The sequence below is a fragment of the Clupea harengus genome, chromosome 24 (assembly GCF_900700415.2).
Source record: "Clupea harengus chromosome 24, Ch_v2.0.2, whole genome shotgun sequence".
Classification (NCBI taxonomy): domain Eukaryota; kingdom Metazoa; phylum Chordata; class Actinopteri; order Clupeiformes; family Clupeidae; genus Clupea; species Clupea harengus.
In genome coordinates, this window is record NC_045175.1 from 5,568,263 (window position 1) to 5,596,019 (window position 27,757).

The following is a 27,757-nucleotide window of genomic DNA, read 5'->3' on the forward strand; positions in this document are numbered from 1 at the left end:
AAATATATCTGTGGGTGTTCTTGTGGGGGGAGATAAATATCGCAACCGTATTATATCTGTAGCATACGTGTACTGTAGCAAAGGATATCTACTTATCAGTATAATCTAAACAGGCTAATTCAGGTCAGTTAACCTCATAAAACAATTAAAGTGAAAACAACACATTCATGTCCAACACATGTTTTGCTTTTGTGAGAAGATGATAAGATTGACTCTAAAACCAGATAAGGAATTAAATATAAGCTGCATGGATTGACAGAACCATAACTGCTCTTTCTGCACTGAATTAAGAGTCAGAGATGATGAAACTGGCAATTATTTGTCTAATGATCTCAGGCTGCTATGCTGTTCCACAGGGTAGGTAGATTATTTAAATGTTCTTTGTAACATGTAAAATGCAGTATGATATGTATTTGGTCAAAAAGAAAAATGTGTATACAGATATAACAAAAATAATGTAATTGCTGAGGAACAATGAAAATAATATATTAAGTAATAATATATTTCCTTCAAAATAACGTGATTGTGGTGGACGTGGGTTGTTCTATGAACTTGTTTTAATGCTGAAATGCTGAAAAAAAAACTGTTATGTTGCATCCAGACATGTCGGGGAAAGTGATCATCTTCCCAGTGGAATCCAACACTGCCCACGTGAAAGTGACTCCTGCGCTCAACAAGATATTCTTCTCTGTGACAGTGTGTCTGAGGTTCCTCTCAGACTACAACAAGGAACAGGCTCCGTATTTCTTTGGCCACTCCATCACACGCTGACGGCTTTGTATTCTTCAGAGGGGATGGTAGGTATAGGCTGTACATCGGAGACAAGGGCGTCTTCTTCTACGGTCTGCCGACTGGGCTGAACCAGTGGCACTCCGTCTGCGTGACCTGGGACAGTGGCACAGGTCTGGCTCAGATTTGGGTGAATGGAAGACCGAGCGCGAGAAAAGCGCTTCAGGCTGGCGCGTCGATCGCAGGAACCCCAAGCATCATGCTCGGTCAAGACCAAGACGCGTACGCGGGTGGATTTCACGTGTATGACGCATTTTATGGACACGCTACTGATGTTCACATGTGTGACACCGTGCTTTCACCCAGCGAAATTAAGGACTATATGAAATGTGTAATTTCAAGGCCAGGCAATGTTGTCGACTGGACTAACATGGAGTATTCTAAACATGGTTACGTGATTGTTGAGCCGAAGCTAACCCTAACCTGCCCCGATTCAGAAGTAGCCTAACCAAGCCCACTTCAAAGGCTGGCTGTCAAGTCACTGAGTATTCAAAAACTGACTCTGATTCTTCCAATGTATATAACTATTTAGCAGGCTTGTGTTCTTGAATTAAATGTTGAAGGGAAAACAATTATTTGAAAGTAGCCCATTTTTAACTGTGTGTTCATAAGGTCATCTTCACTAAAAGTTGGTTTAACAATCTTTCCCTGTCACTGTAGTTTTTGTGATATTGTAAGAATTTAAGAGTGATCTTTGTGATCTTGTAGGCTATTTTTGTATTTAAAAGCAAGAGAACATTACATTATACACCAAATAGGCCTAGCCTAATTGAAGATCGGCACATACACTTTTGTCTTTCAGTACCCTAATAACGTGCAAAAAGTCCTAGATTAAAGCAGAAACACTAAACACTAAAGCAGAAAAGGCATGTTTCAGTAAAAAGGTCGTGATTAAATTCTGCGACACAACATACAAAGTGCAATATTAACTTAAGAACAGTGGAGGGAGCTATTGTACACTATTTGTCACATCTTGTTGGTCACGCGAACAAATAACTCTGCGCTTGCCGTAACATGGACTGTACGGATGTTGATAGACTTGCGTACATTTGTGTGAATGATATAACCGTGGAAGCAAGACCGTACAACTATTGTTAATGTTTTCAGGCATATTCGTATTTTAATTTGGAAATAGATCAATATTTCCGAACACCAGAATCTAAATGACGGAATTCAACAGAGTAGTTTAGCCCTAGCAACTGTAAAGACGTAAGAGTTCTTGTCTTTAGCACTGGCTAGCCAGGTATAGCCAGCTAACGTGAGTTAAACCATTAGTTAGAAGTCTGTGGTTCAGTTTGTCATTTGTATTTATATTTAACGTGACGGTTACGCGCTTTCTGTGCATCAGTAATGTTAAAAGTCACAGTTTGGAACGCAGGACTGGTTGTTTTACTGTGGCTACTCCTTGGAGATTTTGTTGTGGGGTGGTTTCACTACAACATTATAAGCAACACGCCACAGAACCATCATTCCGAGAAAAGTGCATCCGACAACGAAGAGCAAAGCTGTTTTTGCCACGTAAGTTATGCTCTGTGGCAGACACAGAACACGTGTCTGTATGTGTAGTCTATACTTAAACAGAATATGTCAGATGTTTTGATATTAGAGGGGTTGAAGCCAGTAGGATGGGTGGCTTGCTAGCTAGCTACAGTCTTCTCGCATTTTCCACTGTCACCTTCATTTGACGTAATTTTCATGGTCTACATTCCTGGTTGACTTAGACGGGCTCTGTTAATAGCCAGGTAGCTTAGTTTAGTTGTAATGATGTGCGTTCTTATGAAACAAAAACCTCTTTAGTCATTGTAGGATGTAGGATAACAGCTTTGAGCTTTTTCAGCAAGCATTCACTGCCATTATTAAAACTAACGTGTACTTTTTCATGGATATAAATCATCAGCTACGTGCATATTCTATCTCTTGGCCTGTCACACTAAACTGTAGAACGACATGTAGAGCAGACCGCTTAACTTTTAACTGAATATTTACACGAGATGTTTAAATCCGTTCCTTGTTTTTTGAGTGTTACACCACAAGGAGTTTTAACACTTTAAATTGATAGCTAAATGTAGGCTATTTGATGACCGGAAGAAGACAATTGCTACTCTTTTAAAAGAGTATCTTAAACAATGTCAGATGTTACTGTGTTATGTAGCCTAATGTTACCTACAATTGGTTATTTTAATATTTGCTCTCATAATACTTGCTTGTTTTATCGATCTCAAATGCGAAACATCTTAACATTGCACCCCTTGTAGTTGTAAATCGTGGTCTAGCCTGATTGGACCAAGGGGATATCGTATTACCCATGACCACGGGGTGTGTAGTCCTGTACACTGAACTCAAACGGGCGTGGCCATTGCATTTTACTAGAACAAAAACTACAAGTCACGGAGATCGGGGGCGGGTTCAGAACTGGCATGATGATTACAAACGTGCATCTTTGTTTTGGAGGCGGCGCCTGTAGGGACAGAATGGGCACGAGGAAAAGCAAGTGGCCCCAAAGTGACAGCTCATCCTCGTAGACCGTTTACCTCTGGCACGTCCTCACCCATGCCTCAAAGCCCCTCACTGGCTTCGCAATGCAAGGCATCAGCTACTAGTATAGCGAGACGTAGGCCTGTGTTTTGTAAGTTTGGTTTTCATGGGGACAGAGAGAGAGACTGGCAACAGAGTTTCTGAACTAACGGACTGAAGTCAAAAGCGGCAAAAGTTCCGTATTTACGACATGCCCGGAAATATCTGTAGCTCATGGACTACATCGTTACTGCACATCCTTTATTTTGGATTACTGCATGCTAAGGTTCGTTTCACAGCGGTAGCACGAGCTCCTCTTGCTTCGTAGCGGTGATGTGTAATTTAAAAGCCGAAGCCTCACAGAACGAATTGTAAATTGTTCCTAATAATGCTGTGTCTGTCTGTAGATCTCAGACTGGGATGTTGTGTGGTTATATTGTTCATTTTTAGATTTGTCTTTGATTTAAAATGAGACTTTCCAGACTTTGTTTTACTTTGAACTGCCCATATGACAGACCTGAAAACTTACTGTACACCATAACGTCTCAGAAGCCGTCTTTGGCCAAAAGGGACTTGAAGAATAACTTTTAACTTAGATATGTGTTTACTTATTTAGTTATTTTACCCCCTGACCTGTTGCATTGATTAAGGATTGAATAATTTATGCAGTTGTCTGGTCTCACATGTCAGGCAGGTATTCTGCCCAGCGCGTTCCCTTCCCAGCAGCTGGTCATGTCTAATGCAAATCTGAAGAACACACAAGGCTAAGGCTTGACAGTGCATTTATACTTGTAGTAATTTATTTAGTAGCCATTGTTTTCCAATTTGACTTAAAACATTTCACAGATAGCTGTTAGCACCAGTCGAGCTATAGGAACAATTTTGGATGTCAGTGGAAAATTATTGCTTTTTTATTCTTTTCGAGTGTGTCAGCTTCACTTGATCTGAATGTAAAACATGAGGCATAGCCTAGCACAGGGGGTTCGGCACCATATGGGATGTCAACTAGTTGCCAGGTGGCCTGTTGTGGACCAGGTCAATAGTTATTTAACCTTTGTTTTATTTATAAGCCCTATGTATGTTTTGTGATGGAGTAGTTTACAGTATATTGATACTGAGGAAAACTTTTTACTTTTATAGTTTATCTTTTGAAGGTGTATATTTGTAATTTTTTTTTTTACCAAAGTCCTGTCTCTAAGATTAGTTTGTAGAACTAGTTTTGAAGAGCTTTTTAAATGTAACACCTCAGTATTCCTCTGTCCCAAACTCATTCAGTTGACTGGCGTTCTGGATGACTGCTTCTGCGACATCGAGAGCATCGATGCCTTCAACAACTTCAAGCTCTACCCCCTCATAAGGAAACTCACAGAGAAGGACTTCTTCAGGTATTACAGGGTGAGTTCGCCTCTTCTGCCTGAAGGACAAGATGGCAGCCAGGTCTCATTCAAATCCCATAGCATATTGCGAATGGGGTGTCTTAACTTTTCAATTTCTGGCCCAACAAGTTTAACTAGAAACCCAGTCTTATGTCACTTAAAGTGACTTGACGAATAGCATTGTGTATCACCTGTGTTAGTTTTGCTTGTCAGTGGGGTGCACTCTCGGGATGCAAGGACAATGCCTGATGCCATTTCATAAGCAACAACTAGTTCCGTAGAACAAGTTGTGCCGTCAACATCCAGCCACATGATTGGTGTTCAGTGACTCACCTTATATAGTACAATCCAGATTAAACTAAACTACTTTATTGCTATTATTTCAATCCTACTTCAAGTTTTTTACACTGTGACTCAGACACACTTGAGAATAATTGGTGCTTCAAGTGTTTTTGCAAGGTTCCAGTAAAACCTCATTGAGTGAATTACTCCTCACGGTCCTCTTGCCGTCTGTTAGTGTTTGTGCTCAAATACACTCTGGTGTTCGTACACACTGTTGGCTCAGTAGATGGGAAACGTACATAGTGGCTCGGACTGAGATAAAGACAATTCCAGCCAATCGGCATGTTACTTTGGGAACACGGAAGGGAGAGGAGTTAATTGATTGACTGTTAAGCTCAAATATGAACAATCTTTCGCCAGAATCGGCAACTCTACCTTTAAGGACTGTTATGTTAGCTGATGTTGCTATTTAGAGTTTGAGCGGAGGCCATTTTCCCCCACTGTACTCCTCAGCCAATGCAAATGAGTGTTTGATGCCCAGCCTGTGTGTTCATTTGCATGTGTGGTTGACGTGTAGCTTTGGGCACCATGTGGTGTAGCCGTTGGGTACAACCTGAGGAATGAATGACGTTCAGCTGGACAATACTGTAGTTTTACTCCATGTCTGGTGTATATGTTTTTGTTTTCTTTAACCTCCATCATAATGGGTGCTGGAGGAAAGAGATAAACACATAGCATGCACATAGCATTAATATTTAATATTTCAAAATCAGGAAATCATGTTTTGTTTTTTTCAAACCATAACACAAGATTTGGTTAAACCATCAGCGACTCCAGTCTCCACCGGGGCAGGTGTCCATTTCAATAAACAAACAAACAAACAATACCTCTATTGTGTGTCACAGACATGAGCCTAGTGTGACCTTTGTTTGCATTTACATTTAGGTTTGAATTGTATGTAAATCCCGACCAAGACCACGTAATGTTTTATTACAAGTTTCAAATTTGGAGAGACAAATTTTCAAGGACAGCATGAATAGGGTATGTTTTGTTTACCTGTCAGGAATAAACATTATTAAATATTAGCAATGAACTGGAGCTGTTAAAGCAGCTCTGTGGAGTTTTGGTCTAAAACTAGTGAGTTAACAGCCTAAAAAGCATGCAGAAACCTTGCAAACAACACCAACAGTCCTGCTGGTACTGACAAATGCTTGCTAACATGCTAACTGGTGTCTTTTGGCGATATTGTTGGCGTGTTGTGCTGAGAAGGCGTTTTCCGAAGTTTTCTGTGGGGTGTTAGTGCACAGCCTGGGTGGCTAGTGGGACTATTAGTGCACAGCCTGGGTGGCTAGTGGGACGACTTAGTGCACAGCCTGGATGGCTAGTGGGGATGACAGGGTTATCTGTCGTTCACTTGATCATATCTCATATGCCATCAAAATGAGCTGGAAGAGCATACCAGATCAAGTTACCAATAAAACAAACCTCAAAAAGTGGCAATTGTGTTGCTTTAAGAAGTGAAGGTGGGTAAAGTAGCACAGAAAATCGATTAAAATGAGACAAGTAGTCTGTCACACACCTCACGTTATTAAGGGCTTATTATGCAGGTTTTTAGTTGTATTTTATTTTTAAGTAACATCCTAGAATTGTTATGTGGTCATGTGAAGAACTAATAACTACACCTGTCATTCTCACTAGCTGTCTAAGCTGTTAACCTGCTAGCTGTTAATATTTATTTGTGTTAACACACTGTTAGCATATATGCAATACAAAAGTGAACATATATGTATGGGATGTTAAGTCCTTTGTGCTTCTATGCTTCATAAATGGCATATTAATACAGTTATTATTATTATTTTTAATACTATTATTGTTATCTAGTTAGGTTTAGTTAGTGCCAGCTGTGCTGCTTTGGTCATGGTAAGCCATGTTGGCTGTTACCTTGTAAGTTTGTTAGGTTTAGACAAAAAAGAAAAACACCCTCCTTACAGCTCGCTGCTTTAAACAAGCGACCTGTCATGCATAACCGGAGAGCTCTCTAGTGTTGAGTCGAGATGGGGGGGTGGGGAGGCTGATGTGGCAGTTCTTGTTATGATGTGGCAGAGCACAGGAAAGAGCACATGCTCTCGAGAGTGATAAGGGGCACGGAAGCCACCTCAGGAAACGTGTAATGAGTTTCCCTGAGAAAGAAAACCACTCCGCCATTTTGAAAGTCGGTCTGTGTAAAGGTCGACTAATCTGTTTTTTTTTTTTAAGTCATTACTTGTCTGTCTGTCTGTCTGTCTGTCTGTCTGTCTTTGTGCATGTGTTTTTGTGTGTGTGTGTGTGTGTGTCTGTCTGTCTGTCTGTGTGTGTGTCTGTCTGTGTGCACGTGTTTTTGTGTGTCTGTCTGTTTGTCTGGTGTCTGTCCGTGTGTCTATCTGTGTTCATGTGTTTTTGTGTGTGTTTTCTCTCGCACACTGCCTGTCTGTGAAGTAATCACTCCTCCTTCCTCTTCCCCTCCTCCCGTCTCTGCAGGTGAACCTGAAGCGTCCATGTCCCTTCTGGGCGGAGGATGGCCAGTGCTCCATCAAAGACTGCCACGTGGAGCCCTGCCCGGAGGTCAGTCTCCCTCACTCTCTCTTACAACCCCCACTCTCCCTCACTCTCCCTCACACTCCCACTTACTCCCACTTACTCCTCCTCACCTATCTCTCTGTCTCTCTCTCTCTCTCTCTCTTTATGTCTCTCTCTCTCTCTCTGTCTGTCTGTCTGTCTGTCTCTCTCTCTCTGTCTGTCTCTCTGTCTCTCTCTCTCTCTCTGTATCTCTCTCTCTGTCTCTCTCTCTGTCTGTCTCTCTTTCTCTTTCTCTCTGCCTCACTCACTCAGTCAGTCACACTCTCATTCACCTGCACTGATACACATAATTTATACAAACACATATACACACCACTACACAAACACTCACACACAGACATTGCATGAGTACATACAGGCATGCATGTAGGTCACATGTCACATGTGTTGGTGTGTGTGTGTGTGAATATATATATATATATATATTAGAGCTGTGAAAAATAACGCGTTAACGCGTTGTGATTAAATTACAGGATTAATGCGTTATTTTTTTTTTAACGCATTTAACTCATGCACAGAATGAGCTTCTAATATACCCACAATTCCACCCAACCTGCACTAGTCGCCGTTTCTAATGCAGTCAGACGGCAGCTGCCTTCCAAACAAACAAACAACATGGATAATTCTGATGAACCTGAGGACTTTCTGGATGGGAAGTTCGTGTTCAAAAAAAAAAAAAGATGGAACATTCAATAAAACCAAAGTGATATGTACACTCTGCGGTAAGACGTTTTCGTTTCACCGTAGCAAATGGGTTGGTCGGCGAGGGGAGTTCAAGTGGAATGCGCCAAACCACCCTCACTTAACAACGTAGGCCTCTGACTAAATCTGCCTGTGACAAGTTGGCTAGCACTGTTGCCAAATGGATTGCAAAAAGCTGTAGACCGATTAATATTGTTGAGGACGAGGGGTTCACCAAAGTTTTGCGAGTGGCAATGGGGAACTCGAGCATCAAAGCACCGCAAAGACGCACAATAATGACAAAAATCCACGAGCTGTACGAAGCTGAAAAGAAAAAAAAGGAAAATGACTTGGCTGCTACGAAACATGTGGCGCTGACAGGGGATCACTGAACCTCTGTGAGTAACGATAACTACCTGGGTGTAACTGCACATCTAATCACCAACGAAATGGAAGTTAAAGTCGTTTACACTAACGTGCATGAAAACAGAAGAGCGCCACTTTGCAGAGGCATGTACAGAACAGTTCCAAACTGTTGCAAGCAATTGGGCAATTGAAGACAAAACGACCACTAGGGCCTTTAGAGGCATTAGATTGTGTCATGGTGTGGTTAATGGTTGTTTGACAAAAAAGAGAAACATTTTCAACCATCCTATAAAAACAATGGCTAAGAAGCCCAAATCATTTCTGTTTGATTTAAAAAGAAAAGAAAAATGTTTTATTCAACCATACAATGGCTAAGAAGCCCAAATTCTGTTTAGGATGAAGATTATATTAATGTTCCATATGGAATAGCAAAGAGAACTGCTAAAGAACTGCTGAGTTGCAGCACCATTGGTTTTTTTTATGAATAAAAAAAGAAAACATGTTAAATGTATATATCCGTCTTTTGTCATAAATCTTTTTGTTCTCACAAAAACATACCGAGAAAATTGGTAATATGTGATTAATCATGATTAATCCACAGAAACCTGTGATTAATTTGATTAAAATTTGTAATCATTTCACAGCCCTAAACCATCACATGAGTCCAGTCCCACATTCTATTTCTACCTACACTTTCTATGTAGCCTATACTTTGTCAGCAAATCAAGAGTAACCTCACCTCTCCTGCCACACCGCTTTTTGACCAACAGGGAATGGGTTCTTGACCCGGTTCCGTTCAGGATTCTTTGAACCTCTGAGCCAGCCTGCGTCTCCACCAGTTTTTAGCGGAACCATTGTGATCAAGGCTGCGTCACTCAGGGTGTTGATGTAAACAGTAAACAGTAGTAGCAAGATGGTGGATCGCATTGATTACCACCAAGCTTTTGTTTATTATTATTTTCTGAAGATTGCTGCGTTCTGGTTCCTCTCCAAACTATAAAATGACACGTCCACTGATGTCATCACAGTTCAAGCTGGACCCAACATCTCAGACTCCGAACCTATTTATTTTTGGTCGAAATGCTCCGAACGGTTTAAAGATTTGGTGCTCAAACCAGAACGGAACCCGTTCCCTGTTGGCGGAAAAGGGGCAACAGTGAATCCAGGTGCTGGGGTCGTTAGCTGTGTCGCATGTTACAACCTACTCACACACAAGTTCCCTAAACAAGTACTCACTGGACTGCGTGTTCTATGCCGCAAATTGCCCCAGTCACATCCCCCCCCCCCCCCTGTGACACTAGTTATATTGTACCTAGAGACTAGGCGGGGTAGTCTAGCGGGAGCTAGAGGGGTGTTCTGGGAGTCCTCAGGAGACCTGGAGTTGATGATGACCCGCTGCTATTTCTGTCTCTCCCCACAGAGCAGGATCCCGGTGGGCATTAAGTCGGGCAACTACAACAAGGTAAGACCCACAGTTGTGTGTGTGTGTGTGTGTGTGTGTGTGTGTGTGTGTGTGTGTGTGTGTGTGTGTGTGTGTGTGTGTGTGTGTGTGTGTGTGTGTGTGTGTGTGTGTGTGTGTGTGTGTGTGTGTGTGTGTGTGTGTGTGTGTGTGTTAGTAAGACCCACAGTCGTCGCTGGTGAGGGAAGGATCTCAGAGAAATATGCCAAATTTAAGAACATGTAACTGTTCCTGATGACTTTCCTGTGGTATATTTCATTCCTGTCAGAGTATATTCAGCACTTAAATAAATAAGTATTATATATATATATATATATATATATATATATAAAGTAAAAAATATAATATATAATAACTACTACTATGGTTTTTGACTTTTTCTAAATAATAATAATAATAATAATAGTAGTAATAATAATATGTTTTTGTCATTGCTATTAATAAATGTGTGCTTTACATTTAACAAAGAATGTATTGAGACCGACAAGCTCCATATAAGGTGTGTGTGCACTTTCTCGTGCTCCCTATACTGGCTTTGATGGGGTCCAGTATGCCCTTGGACATAGTGCACTGCAATGGCAGTGATGTAGCACTTTAGAGAGCGTGGACAGCCAGTCTTCCCTGTAAACAGTGGTTAGTGGTGGCTGCCAGTGGTTAAAAAGGGAGAAGTGGAAGAGGCACAACTACAGTTTTTTAGTTACAGTAACATCCATAGTTTGAGGTGAGAGGGTCATCCCAAAACGTGGCAAGCATTCCACTACCATAGCTGGTGCAAGTATGAGGGAACACAGTACCTCGTTTCTTTTCTTAAAAAAATAAAAAATACCACGGCCTCGTCAACCAAGATGTCCTCAGGGGGCGTCAGGACACAGTGGTGTTGTGTGTGTGTGTGTGTGTCTCTCTCTCTCTCTCTGTGTGTGTGTGTGTGTGTGTGTGTCTCTCTTTCCGTGTGTGTGTGTGTGTGTGTGTTAGTGTTCCCTGAGGTACTAAGAGCCTGAGAGAGAAAGACAGAAAGAAAGAGAGTAACAGAGAGAAAGAGAGAGGGGGGTTGCTGGTCCCTTGGTTATGAAGTTGAGTGGTTGGGACAGAAATAGCAAACTAGAGAGAGAGAGAGATAGAGAGTGGATGTGTGTGTGAGTGAGAGAGTTTGTGTGTGTGTGTGAGAGAGTGCGTGTGCAAGTGTGTATGAGAGTGTGCGCGAGTGTGTGTGTGTGTGTGTGTGTGTGTGTGTGTGTGTGTGTGTGTGTGTGTGTGTGTGTGTGTGTGTGTGTGTGTGTGTGTGTGTGTGTGTGTGTGTGTGTGTGTGTGCACTGCTTCTGTTTGTTTTAGTCCCGGCTGCTGTGGCTAATGGAGCTTACGCTAACCCCGCCGACCGCGCACCCTCATTTCTAGAACATTCTCCCAGGCCTGCTGCGTCATCAATTAAAGTCAGCCTCTGACAAGTCTGAAGTTTCCCTTTCTCCCTTCTTCCTCTCTTTCTTTCTCTGTCTCTCTCTCTCTCTCTCTTCCTCTCTCTCTCTATCTCTCTCTGTCTCTCTCTCCCCTCTTCCTCACTCTCTTTCTGTCTCTCTCTGTCTCTCTCTTTCTCTGTCTGTATCGTTTTGTGCTTTGTGTCTTTCTCTTTAGTGGTTGTCCACGTCCCCTCATATTCTCTCTCTCTCTCTCTCTCTCTCTTTCTCTCTTTCTTTCTCTCTCTCTCTCTCTCTCTCCTCTCTCATACTCCATCTCTCTCCATTTTTCCCACCATCTCTGACTCACGATCTGTCAGTATACCTATCTGTCTTTCTCTCTTTCTTTCTCTCCCTCTCTCTCTCTCATGTTCCATACTCCATCTCTCTCCATTTTCCCCTCTATCCCTCACTCGCTCTTTTATTTCTCTCTCACTCTTTCCTTTCAACCCTCCCCTGGTCTCTCCTGGGTTCTCTCTCTCCGCTCTCTCTTTCCTCTTTTCCCCTTCTCCCTCTCCTGCCATCATGCGAAAGATGGTGAGCAGTAGGCTAGCTCTCGCTCCTCAACTAAGAACTATTTTTAATTTATCCTCCTCTCTTCCTTTTTTTATCACTCTTTCTCCATCCATCTCTCACTCACTTTCTCTCTCTTTCTTTTCCTCCCTCTCCTCCTCTCCTCTCCTCCTTCCCTCCTTTAAAGGGGGGCATTGGTGAGCAGCAGGCTACCTTTAATACACTCTCTTTCTTTTCCTCCCTCTCTTCTCCTCTCCTCCTCCCCTCCTTTAAAGGGGGGCAGTGGTGAGCAGCAGGCTACATTTTCCCTCCATCCCTTGCTTCCTTTACTCTTCTCTCTTCTCTCTTTACCTCCTCTCTTTCTCACCCTTTCCTTTTCCCCCTGCCCTCCCTCTCTCTTTCTTTCCTCCCCTCTCCTCCCCTCCCCTCTTCCTCCCTGTTGTGAACGTGGTGAGCAGCCGGCTACATTTGGCCGCACTCCCTGTGTTTGCTTCTAATGTTGGGACATCGGGAACATCTGATTGCTCTCAAGGTCAAGTCCGCTGGCGTGCTGTTATTACACACGTCAGCACTCCGTTATCTGCCTACTGCACGTGTTAACAGTGTTTATTACAAACGTTTAGTAGTAGTTGGTACATTACCTGAAATAGTCCATTGGTTTTGTTAACAGTGTTTATTACAAACGTTTAGTAGTAGTTGGTACATTACCTGAAATAGTCCATTTGTTTTGTTTCCCAGCGTTAGCTCACGTCCACATCCGCTCCTCTGTGAGATCTTTTTATTTTAGTCTTGCTTGAACCTACATACCTTATAGTTATAGACGGTATAGAGCCTGTTGGTTGAAATTGTTTTGAAAGCCCATTGCATTGCAGTGCGTTCATTAGTGCATATACACATCGCAATGCGTTCATTAGTGCACATACACATCGCAGGGATTGTTCACAGGGTTGCCCCAGACTTCGAGCATCGTAACAAAGGTGAGCGATCAACCAAACATTGATTATTTTCCTTTCTTTTTTCCTTTCGGTGGGTCTCTCCATCTCTCCCTTTGACACGGCAGTACTCCAAGGTGGTAAACACGGAACTGGGGGACCTGTCGGATTGTGAGCAGGCTCAGAATCTGGGCGCCATAAACAGCACGCTCAGGTAAAGAGGCACCACATTTGCACTGCACTCCGAGTCTCAGCTCAAGAGCCTTTCACCAACCCTTAGCTCCACACACACCTCACTGAATCAGACATCCTGTGTGGTGTCCTTACCCTAGAGAACCACATCACACTATGCTGTGCATAGCATTATATTGTTTGTTAGTTCTTTAGCTTCTTTCTGTTTGAGAATAAAAGGTTCTACTCGAAACTCCTGATTGAAGGAGGAATTGAGGAATTTGGTCAAATTGATAGCTTCTTCTTGTGAAAACACCTTCTTGGGGTGCAGAAAAGCATTTAGTCATCACAATGGATATTTTTCCTTGTAACCACTGGAGAACCCTTATGTCGTTATGAGAACCCTTACGTCATTATGTTTCAGGAAGAGTAAACACGTGGAGAGGAGTGGGTGGAATTTGAGTGGGCAGAGTGGAGGTGGTGCGGGCATTAGCAAAATAAACAACACAAGCTCAACAAACAAAAGATAGGGCCAGGCCGTGTCATATGAACTGTTCTGGGAACAGTGAGGCTCAGAGATGTATCAATGTTGAGGGAAGTTACTGCTTTGTGTGTGTGTGTGTGTGTGTGTGTGTGTGTGTGTGTGTGTGTGTGTGTGTGTGTGTGTGTGTGTGTGTGTGTGTGTGTGTGTGTGTGTGTGTGTGTGTGTGTGTGTGTGTGTGTGTGTGTGTGTGTTACTGCTTTGTAGCGGAAGCATTGGTCTCATTTTTGTCTATTTGTTTCCCTTTTGATTTATTATCTCGACTCGTCTCATCTCGTCTCTACAGCAACCAGAGCAAAGAGGCGTTTGAAGACTGGACTCGTCATGATGACGCCCAGGACCACTTCTGTGAGCTGGATGGTGAGTGAAGCGGCTTTTGTTCCAAGTAACAAAACTCTCTTGCAAGAGTTTTCTTTTTTTTCTCTCTCTCTCTCTCTCTCTCTCTCTCTTTCTCTCTCTCTCTCTCTCTCTCACACACACACACACACACACACACACACACACACACACACACACACACATACTGTAGTGTGTAGCTATCTGTGTGACCTTAACTTAATGTGGAAGACAGAACTATCTATAATCATACCTGATAACAAAGATGGAAAGAAAATTAAACAACCGAATCAAAATCGTTTCTGACTAATATAAAAAATAAGACAAATCAACTTTTATTGTTCTCCAGTCATTCGATCCAGCAGCCATAGAAGGAAGGCAGATGCCCCTGTAGCGCCAGCTGCTGTTTTGGCCTTTGCATTTGCAACTCGTAGAAGCGTTTTCATTTGCAATTCAGACAAGCGGAAAAAATCACCTGATCCCCAAATGACATGGTTGCTGTGTATTTGTAGAACAAATGAGATTATACACACATGCTAAATGGATTTTTTTTTATTTCCATTCTTTGTCTACGTTTGTCTATTTGTGGAATCTGTTCTTTATTTGGAGTCCCATTTGTATTTGCACAACACCTTGTATATTTAGATAGAGGTGTCTTGTGTTTGCAAAGCACATTGTGTTTGTTTGAGAGGTGTGTTTTTGTATTTGTAAAACATGGTGTGCATATTTGCAAATGGTTGGACGTTTACAAATCTCATTCTGTTTGTTTGGCAATCGCGGGGCATTTGTAAATCTTTTTGTCACTAAATTGATCCCACACACACTCATACATGCACGCACACACACACACACACTCATACATGCACGCACACACACACACACACTCATACATGCACACACACACACACACACACTCGCCCCTCTTCTGCTGTGTCTATTCAAGAGGAGTGTCTTTGTTTACGCAGAACACTTTAGACAGACAGCAGCGGAGAGCTGAAGCAGTAGCTGTGGCATTCTCTCTCTCCCTCTCTCTCTCTCTCCCTGTCAATCTCTCTCCCTCTCTCTCCATCCCTCTCTATGTCAATCTCTCTCTGTCTCACTCATTAATTCTCTCTCTCTCTCTCCCTCCCTCCCCCCAGATGACACGGCTCCTGATACGGAGTATGTGGATCTGATATTTAACCCAGAGCGCTACACGGGCTACAAAGGCCCCTCGGCCTGGAGGGTGTGGAACAGCATCTATGAGGAGAACTGCTTCAAGTAAGAAAACAGGCACACACATATGGACACACACACACAGAAACACACACAGGCACACAAACGCGCACACACTCACGCACACACGCGCACACACTCATGGACACACATGGACACACATGGACACACACGGACACACACACCCACACGCACTTTGGTTTCTGTCTATGTGGTGCTTGCCCACACAAGCCATCAATCACCTTTCACCCATATCTCACACACACACACACACACATATACACACACACACTAACACACCATGTATCACCTTCTTGAGTGTGATCTTGTTTTCTATTTTGGCAGGCCCAGATCAGTGTACCGGCCTTTAAACCCCCTGACTCCCAGTCGAGGTGAGAGAGAGAGTGTTTGGTTGGTGTGTGTGTGTGTGTGTGTGTGTGAGAGAGAGTGAAGCTAACCCGCTGTTTTCTGAAGCCCACTCAGGAGTGGGCCTTGTGCCAGTTCAATCTCACTCACTGATAATAAGACAGCCACAAGATGAGGTGTCCTTAACGGCCCACTCGCTCAGCTTCATTTCAGGCCAATTCAATGAGCGCCATTTGCATGTCAGAACAGTCTAATGGCAAACTAAAGCATAGAAAAATACCGTGTAGAGTTCGAGCATAAAAGGTGAGACAGATAAATCATATGACATGTGCATTTAATCTACTAAAAGAGTCGGGGCATATTCATCAGAATGTCCCTCCGCTTCTAGAGTGTTTCTATGGTGACATTCAGGTCATACGCAACAAGAATCTCATCATGAGGTGATGTCTCGTGGGGACTTGACTGTATAATTGAGTTATTTGACATCTGACTTTTATTTCTCTCTCTCTCTCTCTCTCTCTCTCTTTCTTTCTCTCTCTCTCTCTCACTCTGTACTTCTCGCAGGGGATGATGATGGTGAGTTTTTCCCTCACTGTATCATACTTTCATGTATCAGACGTTGTCTTGCGTTACGTTGCGTAACCCTCCACATAACACAGACAGATGTATTTTTTCCCCGCGACTCAACTGTATGCTCATGTTTTTGTTTGGTGTTTTGTCTTTGCAGGTGAGGGCTTTTATAACTGGCTCGAAGGTAAGCACACTTTAAATGTCTGCCTCCTCGTCGCCATCTACAGGGCACAAAGGGAACGCCATCTTTGACTGCACAGTAAAGCTTATGTTGGGTGTTGCTGGTCAATATACAATCAGGCAGCCTCTGTCGGAGTCTACCAGTTTCCTGTTTGTTTGTTTGTTTGTTTGTTTGTTAAATATGCAGAGCTGTTTGTCTTTTTAGGAATGTCTTAATTGGACACAGGGTCAAATATTACTTTCTGCTTACTTTGCCAGCGACAATTTTTTGTCACAGTTTAGTTTTAGTCATGATTTAGTTTTTTTAAAGCTTAAATGAGAGCAATTTTCTGACTGAGCTCAGGACCAGGATCAACTTCTCCTTTCAATGCTGTGGAATTCCATGTGACTTTGACTGGAAGAATGTCCTCCTCTGAGTCTGAAAGAGACCCAGCGGGCAGCTCGGTTCTCCGTTATTGTGCAGAGTTGCCGCCGCCACTTTAGAACAATCCCCCAGAGTAGCCGTTTGACTTTCCCTTCCTCTCTCAGTCCTCTGTTTCCCCCTCTCTTTCACCTCTCTTTTGTTGGGTCCACATGAAAGAGACGCGTTGGTCTTTCTCTTAAGTGTGCCGTGTTTGAAGTGTTTTGTTTCCCCTCCATCTTTGTTGGGGCCTCTTCTGTGCTCACGGAGAGAGTCTCAAAAGCCCCGTATCGGGTGTCCTTAGCTGCCCCTGTAAACGCCTGCTTGAGAGGGGGATGAGGTTACAACTCATGGTGGCGGCCTCAGAGGACATCTCTTTCTCTCTTTCTCTCTCTCTCTCTATCTCTCCCTCTCTCTTTCTTCCTTTCATATTCTTACTTCCTCTTCATCTTTGTCCCCTGGTAGTGTCCCTAACTCTCTCACTCCATCTCTCCTCTGTGTCCCCTGTTCTCGTTTCCCTACTTTTCTCACACTCACTCTATTTTTTTTGTTTTTGTTTTTTTCATTCACTATGACGGCTATATCATCTACTATGTGTAGTTCACAGTATCACAGTGCTTTCTTCTCACTGTTAGAGTTACAAGAGAAGCTATTTATTTGCTTTAGATGCTTGCACTACTTTTGTTTGTTTGTTTGTTTGTTTGTTTGTTGTCAACATACAGCGCAGGATTATGTCTAGAAGGGTATGTGGACACTCCTCAGTGTTCCAACAGTGTCTTTGTTTACATGTTTACATGTGTGTTGTTTACTACAGGCTTGTGTCTGGAGAAGAGAGTGTTCTACCGCCTCATCTCCGGCTTGCACACCAGCATCAACATCCACCTGTGTGCCGATTACCTGCTGGACGGTGAGGCCCCAGCGAGCCGTCCCCTCAGTTGCACACAGCAGCTCGCCACACTTCTCTCTCTTTCTTTCTTTCTTTCTTTCTCTCTCTCTCTCTCTCTCTCTCTCTGTCTCTCCCTCTCTCTCTCTATGTCTCTCTCTCTCTCTGTCTCTCTCTGTCTCTCTCTGTCTCTCTCTCTTTCTCCCTCTCTTTCCCTCTCCCTCTCTCTCTGTGACAAACATGGCTGTACTGTTTGAGCTTGCACTTACAGCAGTTACATTCCTGCACTTTTTTTCTATTTCTTATGAAAAATAGTATTTATTGTTACACTAGGTCTCTATTGCTAATAGCTTGACTCATCTCTCCCTTGTACATCGCTTTGGACAAAACCTCAAATTTGTCGAAGTATTTGTGCCATAATCACACATCTTATTATTAATCTGCTGTAATGTTACTCCCCACATCTCACTCTCTCTCTTGTGGCTAGTTACTTGCCTTGCAACTTTAGAATTCAATTCAATTAAATTCAATTCAATTCAATTCAATTCAATTCAATTCAATTCAATTAATTCAATTCAATTACTTTTTCTTTCCCCTGTAAAATTCTTCCTACTCTTCGCTCTTTTTACTTACTTAATGTAGTAATGCCTTAAATTAATTAAACTAAGCACCTAAAATTAGGCCGCTTTAGCAACAGCTAAAATGTCTTTACCTAAAGTTAATCTGTTTCATCTTCTTTATGTAATTTCTCTCTCTCTCTCTCTCTCTCTCTCTCTCTCTCTCTCTCTCTCTCTCTCTCTCTCTCTCTCTCTCTGCTCTGCAAACAGAGGGGTGGGGGAAGGAGTTGTGGGGCCCCAACGTGCAGGAGTTCCGTCGGCGCTTTGACCCCGCGGAGGCCAAGGGTGAGGGCACGCGTCGGCTGAAGAACCTCTACTTCCTCTACCTCATCGAGCTGCGCGCCCTCTCCAAGGTGGCGCCCTACTTCGAGCGCGCCTTCGTCAACCTGTACACGGGCAACATCCGCGAGGACCTCACCACCAAGGAGCTGCTGCTGCGGATCTTCAACGAGACCAGGTAAGGGTCGCCATGACGGCATCCCATAATATGAAGTTAGGGGAAGGCTGAATACTGATGAAAATATAAGTACAGGGGAGTGGAGGAGGGTAAATGTGCATGTTTGATTTACATGTTGAAGTCATGTGTTCAGATTGCACATATAGATTTAAATAAGAGAAAATGGCAGTGGGGTTTATAAAGGCAACTTCTGGTGCAAGTCTTTCTGTACTCTCTCTCACCATTTCTCTCTCTCAGCCGCTCGGCACAGCATCGCTAAGCTCATGGCTGTTTTATGGTTGTGCGAAGGGTTAGCCTTCCTTGTAGCCTCTGCTCATTGTGAGCATTTATACTTGTGAGTGTGTGTGTCTGCGTACAAGAACTCCATAACTACACTCTCTGCGTTGCCACGACGCGTAGTTACATTTCTGGGGAGGTGCACCTCAGGCTACGGTGTATTCGTTAAACTAAACTTTAACCTTTAACCTTTCGCCCGTCGACCAAGCTCAGCCTGGATTTGCATCTCCATACATCAACGTCTAATTGCTTGAGGGTCTTAGCGCCGTCTGTCTCTCTGTCCTCGTCCTCGTCCTTGTCCGTGTCCTTGTCCTATAAGTGAGTGTGCCCCCTTCATGTCTGCGCGTCCTTTGAGTAAGCTTTTGTTTCTCCTCGTCTCTCTCCTTCTAGAGCGTTCCCCATGCACTTTGACGAGAAGTCCATGTTTGCAGGACACAAGATAGAGGCCAAAATCCTGAAGGTGAGTCTTGCGTGTTACAACAGCTGAAGACAACCCTCCTATTCACACACACACACACACACACGCATGCATACATACACACACACATGCATACATACACACACACACACACACACATGCATACATACACACACACATGCATACATACACACACACACACACACACACACACACTCACACACACACACACACATACATACACATACACATACACACATAAGTGCTTAAAGTGGCCATGAGTATTATGGGATATTTTGGGCTAAATGGCCATTTGCTTTAGTTTTAGCTGGCAAGCCTGACAGAAAAGCTCAGAGCACTCCAGAAAACATGAACTATATAAAGTCCAAAGTTGTAGTTTTTAAGTTTTTTCTTTATTTTTATTATTTTCTACGTTGTAGATTAATACTGAAGACATTTAAACTAGGAAAGAACACATGGAATTATGTACTAAACAAAAAAAGTGTACTTTTGAATGGTACTGTACATGTAAATACACAATGCATGTATATGCATTTTATAAAAATAATACAATAATAAGACTAAATGTTTGTTGAATTTGGAGTATATTAACACTAGTGCTGTCAAACGATTAAAATATTTAATCGCGATTAATCGCATTTTTGTCATAGTTAACTCAAAATGAATCGCGATTAATCGCAAATTTGTATCTATTCTAAATGTCCCTTCGTTTATTTATTTTTTTCCATCATTTAATTTTTATTTTAATGCCCTTATCAACATGGAAAAGTGGATTGGCTTGCTTTAAGCAAATGCTTTATTTTATTGAAAACCAACATTGCCAAACAGGGCGGTACAAAATAAAATTATAAAGTGCACATTTCAGGTAAACAAGGACTCAGCCTATAGTGCAGTTAAACCATGGCTTAATATTTTCTTTTTTTCAAGTTTGCTGGGAACATAGCAGTCAGGCCTCTTATTTCAGAAACAATGAACCGTAACAGTTAGGTTACCAATAAAAGGTAAGCCTACTACTTCTTTGATTTCAGCCAGCTGCCTGTTGAAATTTTCAGACAACAGTGAAGCTCGCTTCTTTTGCGCAACACAACTTTTAAAAGTAAACTTTCCATTCAGAAGCTTTTTATCATCCATTTCGCCGTATAGCGCTCACCATTCACTCAAACCGTAACGTGTGCCTACTACACAGTTTGCGAGGCCAAAAAGAACGTTAATCTAAAAAAAAAAAAAAAATCATTAAAAAAAAATAATAAAAAAAAGAAATCGCGTTAATCTCGCGATAAAAAAATTAACGGCGTTAAAATGGGTTTGCGTTAACGCCGTTAATAACGCGTTAAACTGACAGCACTAATTAACACAAATAAATCACCCCACTTGCTGTGCGTGTGTGTGTGTGTGTGTGTGTGTGTGTGTGTGTGTGTGCGCTCCTGCAGGAGGAGTTCAGGCTGCACTTTAAGAACATCTCTCGCATCATGGACTGCGTCGGCTGCAGTAAATGTCGCTTATGGGGGAAGCTACAGGTGAGACTCATGCGCACGCACACACACATACACTTAGGTCCCACCACCCCTGAATGTACACACACACACACACACACACACACACACACACACACACGCACACACACATACACTTAGGTCCCACCACCCCTGAATGTACACACACACACATTCAGGTCACATCACCCCTGTCTGTACACACACACACACACACAGCATCATGTCTATACAGACTCCTTGAAGATGACTGTAGAACTGACACCTCCACTCCCTCTTATTTACCCTCCTCACTCAACCTTCTCTTTCTTTCTTAATTTCTTTCTTTCTTTCTGTCTCTGTCTTTCTTTCTTTCTGACTTTACCTCCTACCCACTTCACTTTTTCCTATTCCCTCTATCAGACGCAAGGACTGGGAACTGCCCTGAAGATTCTCTTCTCGGAGAAGGAGATTAAGAACCTTCCGGAGAACAGCCCCTCCAAGGGCTTCCAGCTGACCCGACAGGAGATCGTAGCCCTGCTCAACGGCTTCAGCAGGTGAGTCTCAACCGCCACTGCGTCCGGCAGGTTGTCCGCGCTACAGAGCTGTTTATATGTAAACTAGATATTTGTTTCTATATTTATATTGCTTAACGGCTTCATGAGTCATCAAACTGAGCATACTAAAGGAGAGAAAGAAAAGGCAAAAAGTAGAAATATCTTTTCGAATACTGAACTGAATGTCCTCTATTTGTGGTGTGTGTGTGTCGTGTGTGTCGTGTGTGTCGTGTGTGTCGTGTGTGTGTGTGTGTGTGTGTGTGTGTGTGTGTGTGTGTGCACGCTTTCCTCAGATTATCCACAAGCATAAAAGAGTTGCATAACTTCAGAACCCTGCTGGACGAACACAGGTAACAATGGTCACCCTGGCCAACAGGTGGCGCCATCTCCCCTCCTCTCTCTGTCCCCAGAAACACTGCAATAGTCTTACCCATCCCCCCCCCACCACATCTCACCACTCATCCAAACACGCGAAAGGCCACTTTCAGGGACTTGCAGGATTGACGTCTAAGAAGAATGGTTAAATAATAACTACAATAACGATAAAACAAGCAAAAAATTAAGAAAGAAAAAAAAACAAGCACCCAACCAACCAAATCACCACCACGCCACGTGAGGTTGGCGTTTGGTCCTCGTCATGTGTCTTGCCCGCTCTGGTTACGGGATGCCCGCAAGGCTGCCGCTGTCTGTACCCGCTGTGTGTACCCGCTGTGTGTACCCGCTGTGTGTACCCGCTGTGTGTACCCGCTGATGTGTTGGTGGCTGCTCCATGCCTGCTGCGTAGCTGCTGTGCTGATGAAAAAAAGCCTCCCTTACAAATAGCGCTCGGGCTGCTCATAGAAGACTGTGATAAGGAACAACAACAACAACAACAACAACAACAAGAAAAATCAACAGCAACGAAAGACCTACTCAAATTAACTCTTCCGTAGAGCAGCTTTTCTTCTACAGCTTGTTGCCAATGCAGATGACAGTGTTTTCATTTTTGTGTTCTAGTACTGTTGATGTTTTTGTTTATTTATTTGTTTGGTGACGAGGACAATCCCTTAATTGCCAGGGGCTGAGTGCCTCATTATTTTATTGATTTTAGTTTTGATTAGGGTTGATTTGTTTGTTTGTTTGTTTGTTTGTTTTCTGGAGAAGGTTTAAGCTACCCAGTGTGTCGTGTGTGTGTGTGTGTGTGTGTGTGTGTGTGGGTGTGTTTGTGTGTGTGTGTGCAATGATCGTGTTTTAGCCCAGTGCAGTTTTTAGCCCAGTGCAGCAGCAACACAGCTCTCTCTCTCTCTCTCTCTCTCTCTCTCTCTCTCTCTCTCTCTCTTTCAGCATCAGTTCATTCAGTGGCCTCAGCTTTTCCACCTGCCTTCGTTCATCATTCATAGGATTGCCATTTATAGCGCACACATATATGTATATATATATAAAGGAAAGGATAGTGGTTTAAATGCAAATTTAATTTTGTTCAGTGTCTGTTTTTAGTTGATTAGTGGATACTTTTCATGAGTAGTCATGGATACTGTAACTATCTGTTTGGTTTTTTGGCTGCCAGAGAGGAGTAATAGTGTTGGGCTAAAGATAGATGGACCGTGGTCGAGATTGAGATTGAGACTATACCCCAGCTTCTGTGTGTGTTTGTGTGTGTGTAACCCTATCCTCACTCAGTCCTAGTTGTGTTATTTGTTGCAGTGCTTTGCAAACCTACAGAAAACAAGCAAGAGGTTTATTGTCATTCATTAATTCCTGACATTCCAAATGTTGATATATTGAAAACATTAATTATTTTCCTGGGTAAAAAAATAGTCCTGACGTCTAGTGGAGTTTGTGTGTGCTAGTCTGCTAACGCAGGGCAGCACAAGGTCTTCCTTAACGGCTGGAATTAAAGTAAAATAAGCAACTAAAGAAAGAACGAAAGAAGCAAACAGACTGAAAGTGATGTCAGCAGACAGAGGAGTCTACTTTCCTCAGGCCTCGTGTCTTTCATTCCGAGAAAAGAAAGGAAAAGAAAATACGAAAACATCAGCCAAGCCCTCATCCAATCGCAGCGCAGCCTTTAGAGGTCAGAGGTCACCAGCAGGTGTACATTCTGAGAGATTTATTTTTCTTGGTAAAAGGGCGAGGTCAACCTGTGCACCAGTAATTGAAATGTCCCGACGTGTGTGTGTGTGTGTGTGTGTGTGTGTGTGTGTGTGTGTGTGTGTGTGTGTGTGTGTGTGTGTGTGTGTGTGTGTGTGTGTGTGTGTGTGTGTGTGTGTGTGTGTGTGTGTCTTGTCTGGTTCCCTGCTGTGGTTTAACTACTGACGAGTGAAGTTTTCTGTGTTCAGGACCAAAGAGCTTTTATTTTCATCTTCCTCTCTCTTCCTCAGCTAAGCTGCCTGTTTCCTTTAGGATGTCCGTCACACTTTGCTTTCGCATGTCTGTGCGTTGGTTGTGTGTTTTCGTTTTAGGTCTTGCAGTACCGCAGTCCTTTGGCATTACTAGCAATCTATATCTAGCTAAAAGGCCTGATGTCATATTTAGTGCTAAGAGAGAAAATCTATTTATTTAAACTAAAAACGAAATCTCCAAGCCAATGCCAAAATCCTGAGACCTTTCTTGTACAGTTTAGCAAATCCAGTTCACCTGCTAAGACTTTCCCAGTGCCTCTATAGGAGATGATATGGCCATGACCCCCTGCCTTCCCTTCCAACCCCAAGCCCCCTTGTCCAGACCAGCGCTCTCCACCCATACAGCTGGTCTTAGCAGACTAGCCGCAAGGGAAGGAGGGGGTGTGTGTTTGAGACTCTCCCCACATTTCAGGCAGTCCCTGATGAGTTTTGAAGCAGCCCACACAATGTCAAAGGGGTGTTTACTGTCGAGATTCTCAGGTCTTGTTCTGAGAAGAATAGCTGCGTGTGTGTGCGTGCACGAGTTTGTGTGTGTGTGTGTGTGTGTGTGTGTGCGTGCACGAGTTTGTGTGTGTGTGTGTGTGACGGGAGTGAGAGCTGCCTCTGAAACACACTTAGTGCACTCATCTGCCTTAACCGTGTGCTTAAACAAATAATCTATTTCAGAAAAAAATTAAAACATGTTCTAGAATCTAGCCCACTTTCCTGGACCAATCAGACCCCAGAAGAACAGTTCTCTCTCTCTCTTTCTGCAGCTTTTCTCCCTTCGTTATGTAGTGTTCCTCTCGTCTGCCTTCTTGGGGACACGTTTAAAATATTGAGCCTCACAGATTTGTCAAATTTGTTTGATAAAGAAGGATATAAGAGCTTTCTTTTTTTTTTTTGGTTCTTTTCAAAGTCTATATATGTATAAGTGCACCTATATTGATGTGTATACTTGTTGAGTATATTTATTTGAAGAGAGAAATAAAAAAATCTGATTGTCTGACTGGGTAACTTAGCCTTTGTGTTTCTTATGTCTTGTGTGTCTTCATTGTTAAGCTCATTTGTAAGGGAGGTTAATAGATAGCATAGTCATGAACTGCTTATTGAATAATTCGTTCTGGTTGCAGGTAGGTAGGTACCATCCCTCACCGACTTCAACTCCAGCAATCAGGTTGAAATATGGTGTAGCAATGAGGACTTGTGTTAGAAATGATTTACGTTCGTAGTAATGTAACCACCTGTTTGATTCTGAATGTTTGTTGAAAATAATCTAAAATAATGTATGTGTAAGTGTATGTGTTATTTAGTGTGTACACACAGAGGCCAGAAAATATGAATTGTTTAGTATGTCACAAATATCTTAAGTCCCATTTCACAGTTCATAAATAGTATGAGTAAACATTCACAACACTTAACGCGGTCACAAATGTGCTTTAAGTAGCTAAAACTACTGTGCATTGTGCATCACTATATGCTCCAGTTCAGACGTCTCGAAACATAAAAATATATTTCATATTCATTTAAAATATAAAACTCTTTCACAATCATGATTCAAGACAAACCACACCGCTGCTGACTTGGTAATACTCAAAGCAAATGTGATGTCGTCACTTCGTCGGCATACTCAATAGTATGGCGATGTTGTCGCTTCGTAGGCATACTCAATAGTATGACGATGTCTTTATCACGCCCTAGTTTACCCGCAGAACCTTCGTAGTTCTTGAGAGAACCGCATTCATGGAGAGCTTCGGTCACCTCCTGCCCAGAGTGGCCTGACCACTGATCAGTCTCACTGTACTCAACGTTGGATCACAGAAAAGAATACTTGTATCAGGTCTGTGAAAGAGGACGTCAAAGTATCTCTGACTTGACCTTAATAACCTTGACCGTAATATCTGACTTGCCCTTAAAAAAAAAAAAAAAAGCATATACGAACTTTTACACCTCACTATTGGGGGGAGTGAAGTAAAGCAGACCTCTGCTGTTTTGGAGGCCTCTTCGCACTAGTGTACCGTCTTATATCCTGCAGTCCTATTCAGTTCTGTTGTAATCCCTGGATGAATGCATGCAGATGCTGTGAGACACTGGGCATCACGGTCTCTATCTGTTCACACCATCTCTCTGTCTCTGGAGCCCCACTGGCAGAGCAGAGACTACACCAGTCAGGAGTCTGATTCCCAGGGAACTCACATACTGGGAACAAAAGCATATATACACCTGTACTGTACTGCGGGTTGCTTTTGATAATAAAAAAAAAAGTGTGTGGCAAATTGATAACTATATGTAACACAAAGTCATCTGAGATGCCTCGAAAAGTGACCAGGATGGCGCCTGTCATATCTCTCCAGTCACGCCCTTGGTCAGAAATATCACCAAGCAGGAGCCATAGGCACCACTTACCCACCCCTAACATCCTGCGAATCATACTAAATCTGACCAATCAGCAGCCACAGCCTATAGAAGTCAAAGGTCTACATGATGGACATGGCTTTGGCCCAATCAGGGGTCTTTCTCTTCATCCGGCCCACCCAGCAGCGTCCCCACATTTAAGGCGTTCCACACATTACAGTCCGTTATCACCCGTGGCTATAGTTACAGCTATTTAAAATATGTCGATGCACCGTAGAGGAACACAGTGTCTATGGTCCTATGAATGCAGTGTAGGGAACAGCAACGTGTCGACGTCTCATCTCAGCGCTGAGCGACAATGACACTCGACAGTCGCTAAGGGTTGAACTGGCCGGCTGAAGCGGACGACCGTCGCTCCTCGCTCACGACGTTCACCAGGAAACTGCTGCTGCCGCGGCTGCTCCAGTCATAGCAGTCTGTGGACATGCTGAGGACACACACACTGGCCGTTAATGACTGATCATAGATCAGATGCACAGCTTATCAGTCCTGAACTGGTAGAACTAAAACTAGATTAGATTACATTGCATTACACTTTCATTTTGCGCTTCACACCTTTAGGTACCATATACTTTTCTTATGAAAACCCACGTTACAACATGTATGTACTTAAAGTTAGGGACTGGGATAGAAAGGTGTAATAACAGTATATGCTAACCTCAACAGTACACTTCGTTAATGCCCTTGATCGCTCAGTCTGGGTAAGTACATTTTACCTAAGGCTACTTAAAATCCATTTTGTGGCCTAACTTTTTCCGCATTTTAAAGTTCTCATGGAAAACCGTTCCGTTATTGGCATTCTAAGAGTTCTACCTGGTAGAGGTGCTCTGGGGTAGGATGCTCCATGCCAGGTCGTCGTCGCTGTCGTAGCGTCTGGGGTTGTCGAAGAAGTAGCGTCTGTTGGAGAACGCATGGCTAGGAATGGACGAGTGACTACTCTGTAACAACCAAAGAGGAAGAGGATTAAAGCAGCAGTAAGGACCTTCGGTCCAAAACTATCTAGCAAACTACCTAAAAGGTGTGCAGGAACTACCTAAAAGTTGTGCAGCAACTACCTTAAAGGTGCAGGAACTACCTTAAAGGTGCAGGAACTACATTAAAGGTGTGGAGGAACAAGGGATGGCTGAGTGACTACTCTGTAACATGGTCTGAGAGGAAGAGGATTCAGTTCTACCTCACAAAATGTAACATAATCAATCACCACTACATTGCATTACTCTCATTCGTGTATGTTTTGGGTAATAAAATGATTTCAAGTTTGATGACCTCACTACCTTCTATCATAATCACACACTATCACAACGATACAGATTTGTCTCTGCCATATTTGAACTACATTTACATTTAGTCATTTAGCAGACGCTTTTGTCCAAAGTGACGTACAAGGGAGAGTCTCCTCACAGTCGTCTCCAGAGCGTGAACTACACGACTTTTCTCTGTCTCAGTCGCTTCTTAGGCGTTCGCATTTTGGTTCTTTTATTTCTGTCTTAACACAGAGCAAGAACTACAGATCCAAACCTTAGCGG

At 42.9% G+C, this 27,757-nt stretch overlaps 3 protein-coding genes across 4 annotated transcripts in view; 2 read left to right on the forward strand and 1 right to left on the reverse strand.

The window, feature by feature from the left end:
- Positions 1-603: 603 nt before the first annotated feature.
- Positions 604-1,237, forward strand: LOC122128729 (serum amyloid P-component-like). The gene is made up of 2 exons (XM_042703415.1): positions 604-740; positions 790-1,237. The coding sequence occupies exons 1-2, from the start codon at positions 604-606 to the stop codon at positions 1,235-1,237; spliced, it is 585 nt and encodes a 194-aa protein (XP_042559349.1).
- Positions 1,238-1,616: 379 nt separating this feature from the next.
- Positions 1,617-22,328, forward strand: ero1b (endoplasmic reticulum oxidoreductase 1 beta). Of its 2 annotated transcripts, none has more exons than XM_031561839.2 (16): positions 1,617-2,307; positions 4,579-4,698; positions 7,479-7,562; positions 10,045-10,086; positions 13,105-13,190; positions 13,975-14,048; positions 15,164-15,284; positions 15,585-15,631; positions 16,170-16,181; positions 16,333-16,359; positions 17,570-17,662; positions 18,466-18,712; positions 19,379-19,448; positions 20,858-20,944; positions 21,323-21,456; positions 21,750-22,328. In XM_031561839.2, exons 1-16 carry the CDS (start codon positions 2,140-2,142, stop codon positions 21,808-21,810), a joined length of 1,473 nt encoding a protein of 490 aa, XP_031417699.1. In that variant the 5' UTR covers positions 1,617-2,139; the 3' UTR covers positions 21,811-22,328. The 2 variants fall into 2 exon arrangements, with proteins under 2 accessions (XP_031417699.1, XP_031417700.1); XM_031561840.2 differs by lacking the exon at positions 1,617-2,307 and adding an exon at positions 3,280-3,589.
- Positions 22,329-25,191: 2,863 nt separating this feature from the next.
- The window catches only part of LOC105890320 (G protein-coupled receptor 137Ba-like), a 10,918-nt gene continuing 8,352 nt past the window's right edge, over positions 25,192-27,757 (reverse strand). Inside the window, exons 6-7 of the mRNA XM_031561763.2 lie at positions 27,045-27,169; positions 25,192-26,658 (exon numbers count right to left, since the gene is read on the reverse strand). Of these exons, the coding sequence (XP_031417623.1) occupies positions 26,547-26,658; positions 27,045-27,169 (237 nt within the window). The 3' untranslated portion in view covers positions 25,192-26,546. The remainder of the gene's footprint in view (positions 26,659-27,044; positions 27,170-27,757) is intronic.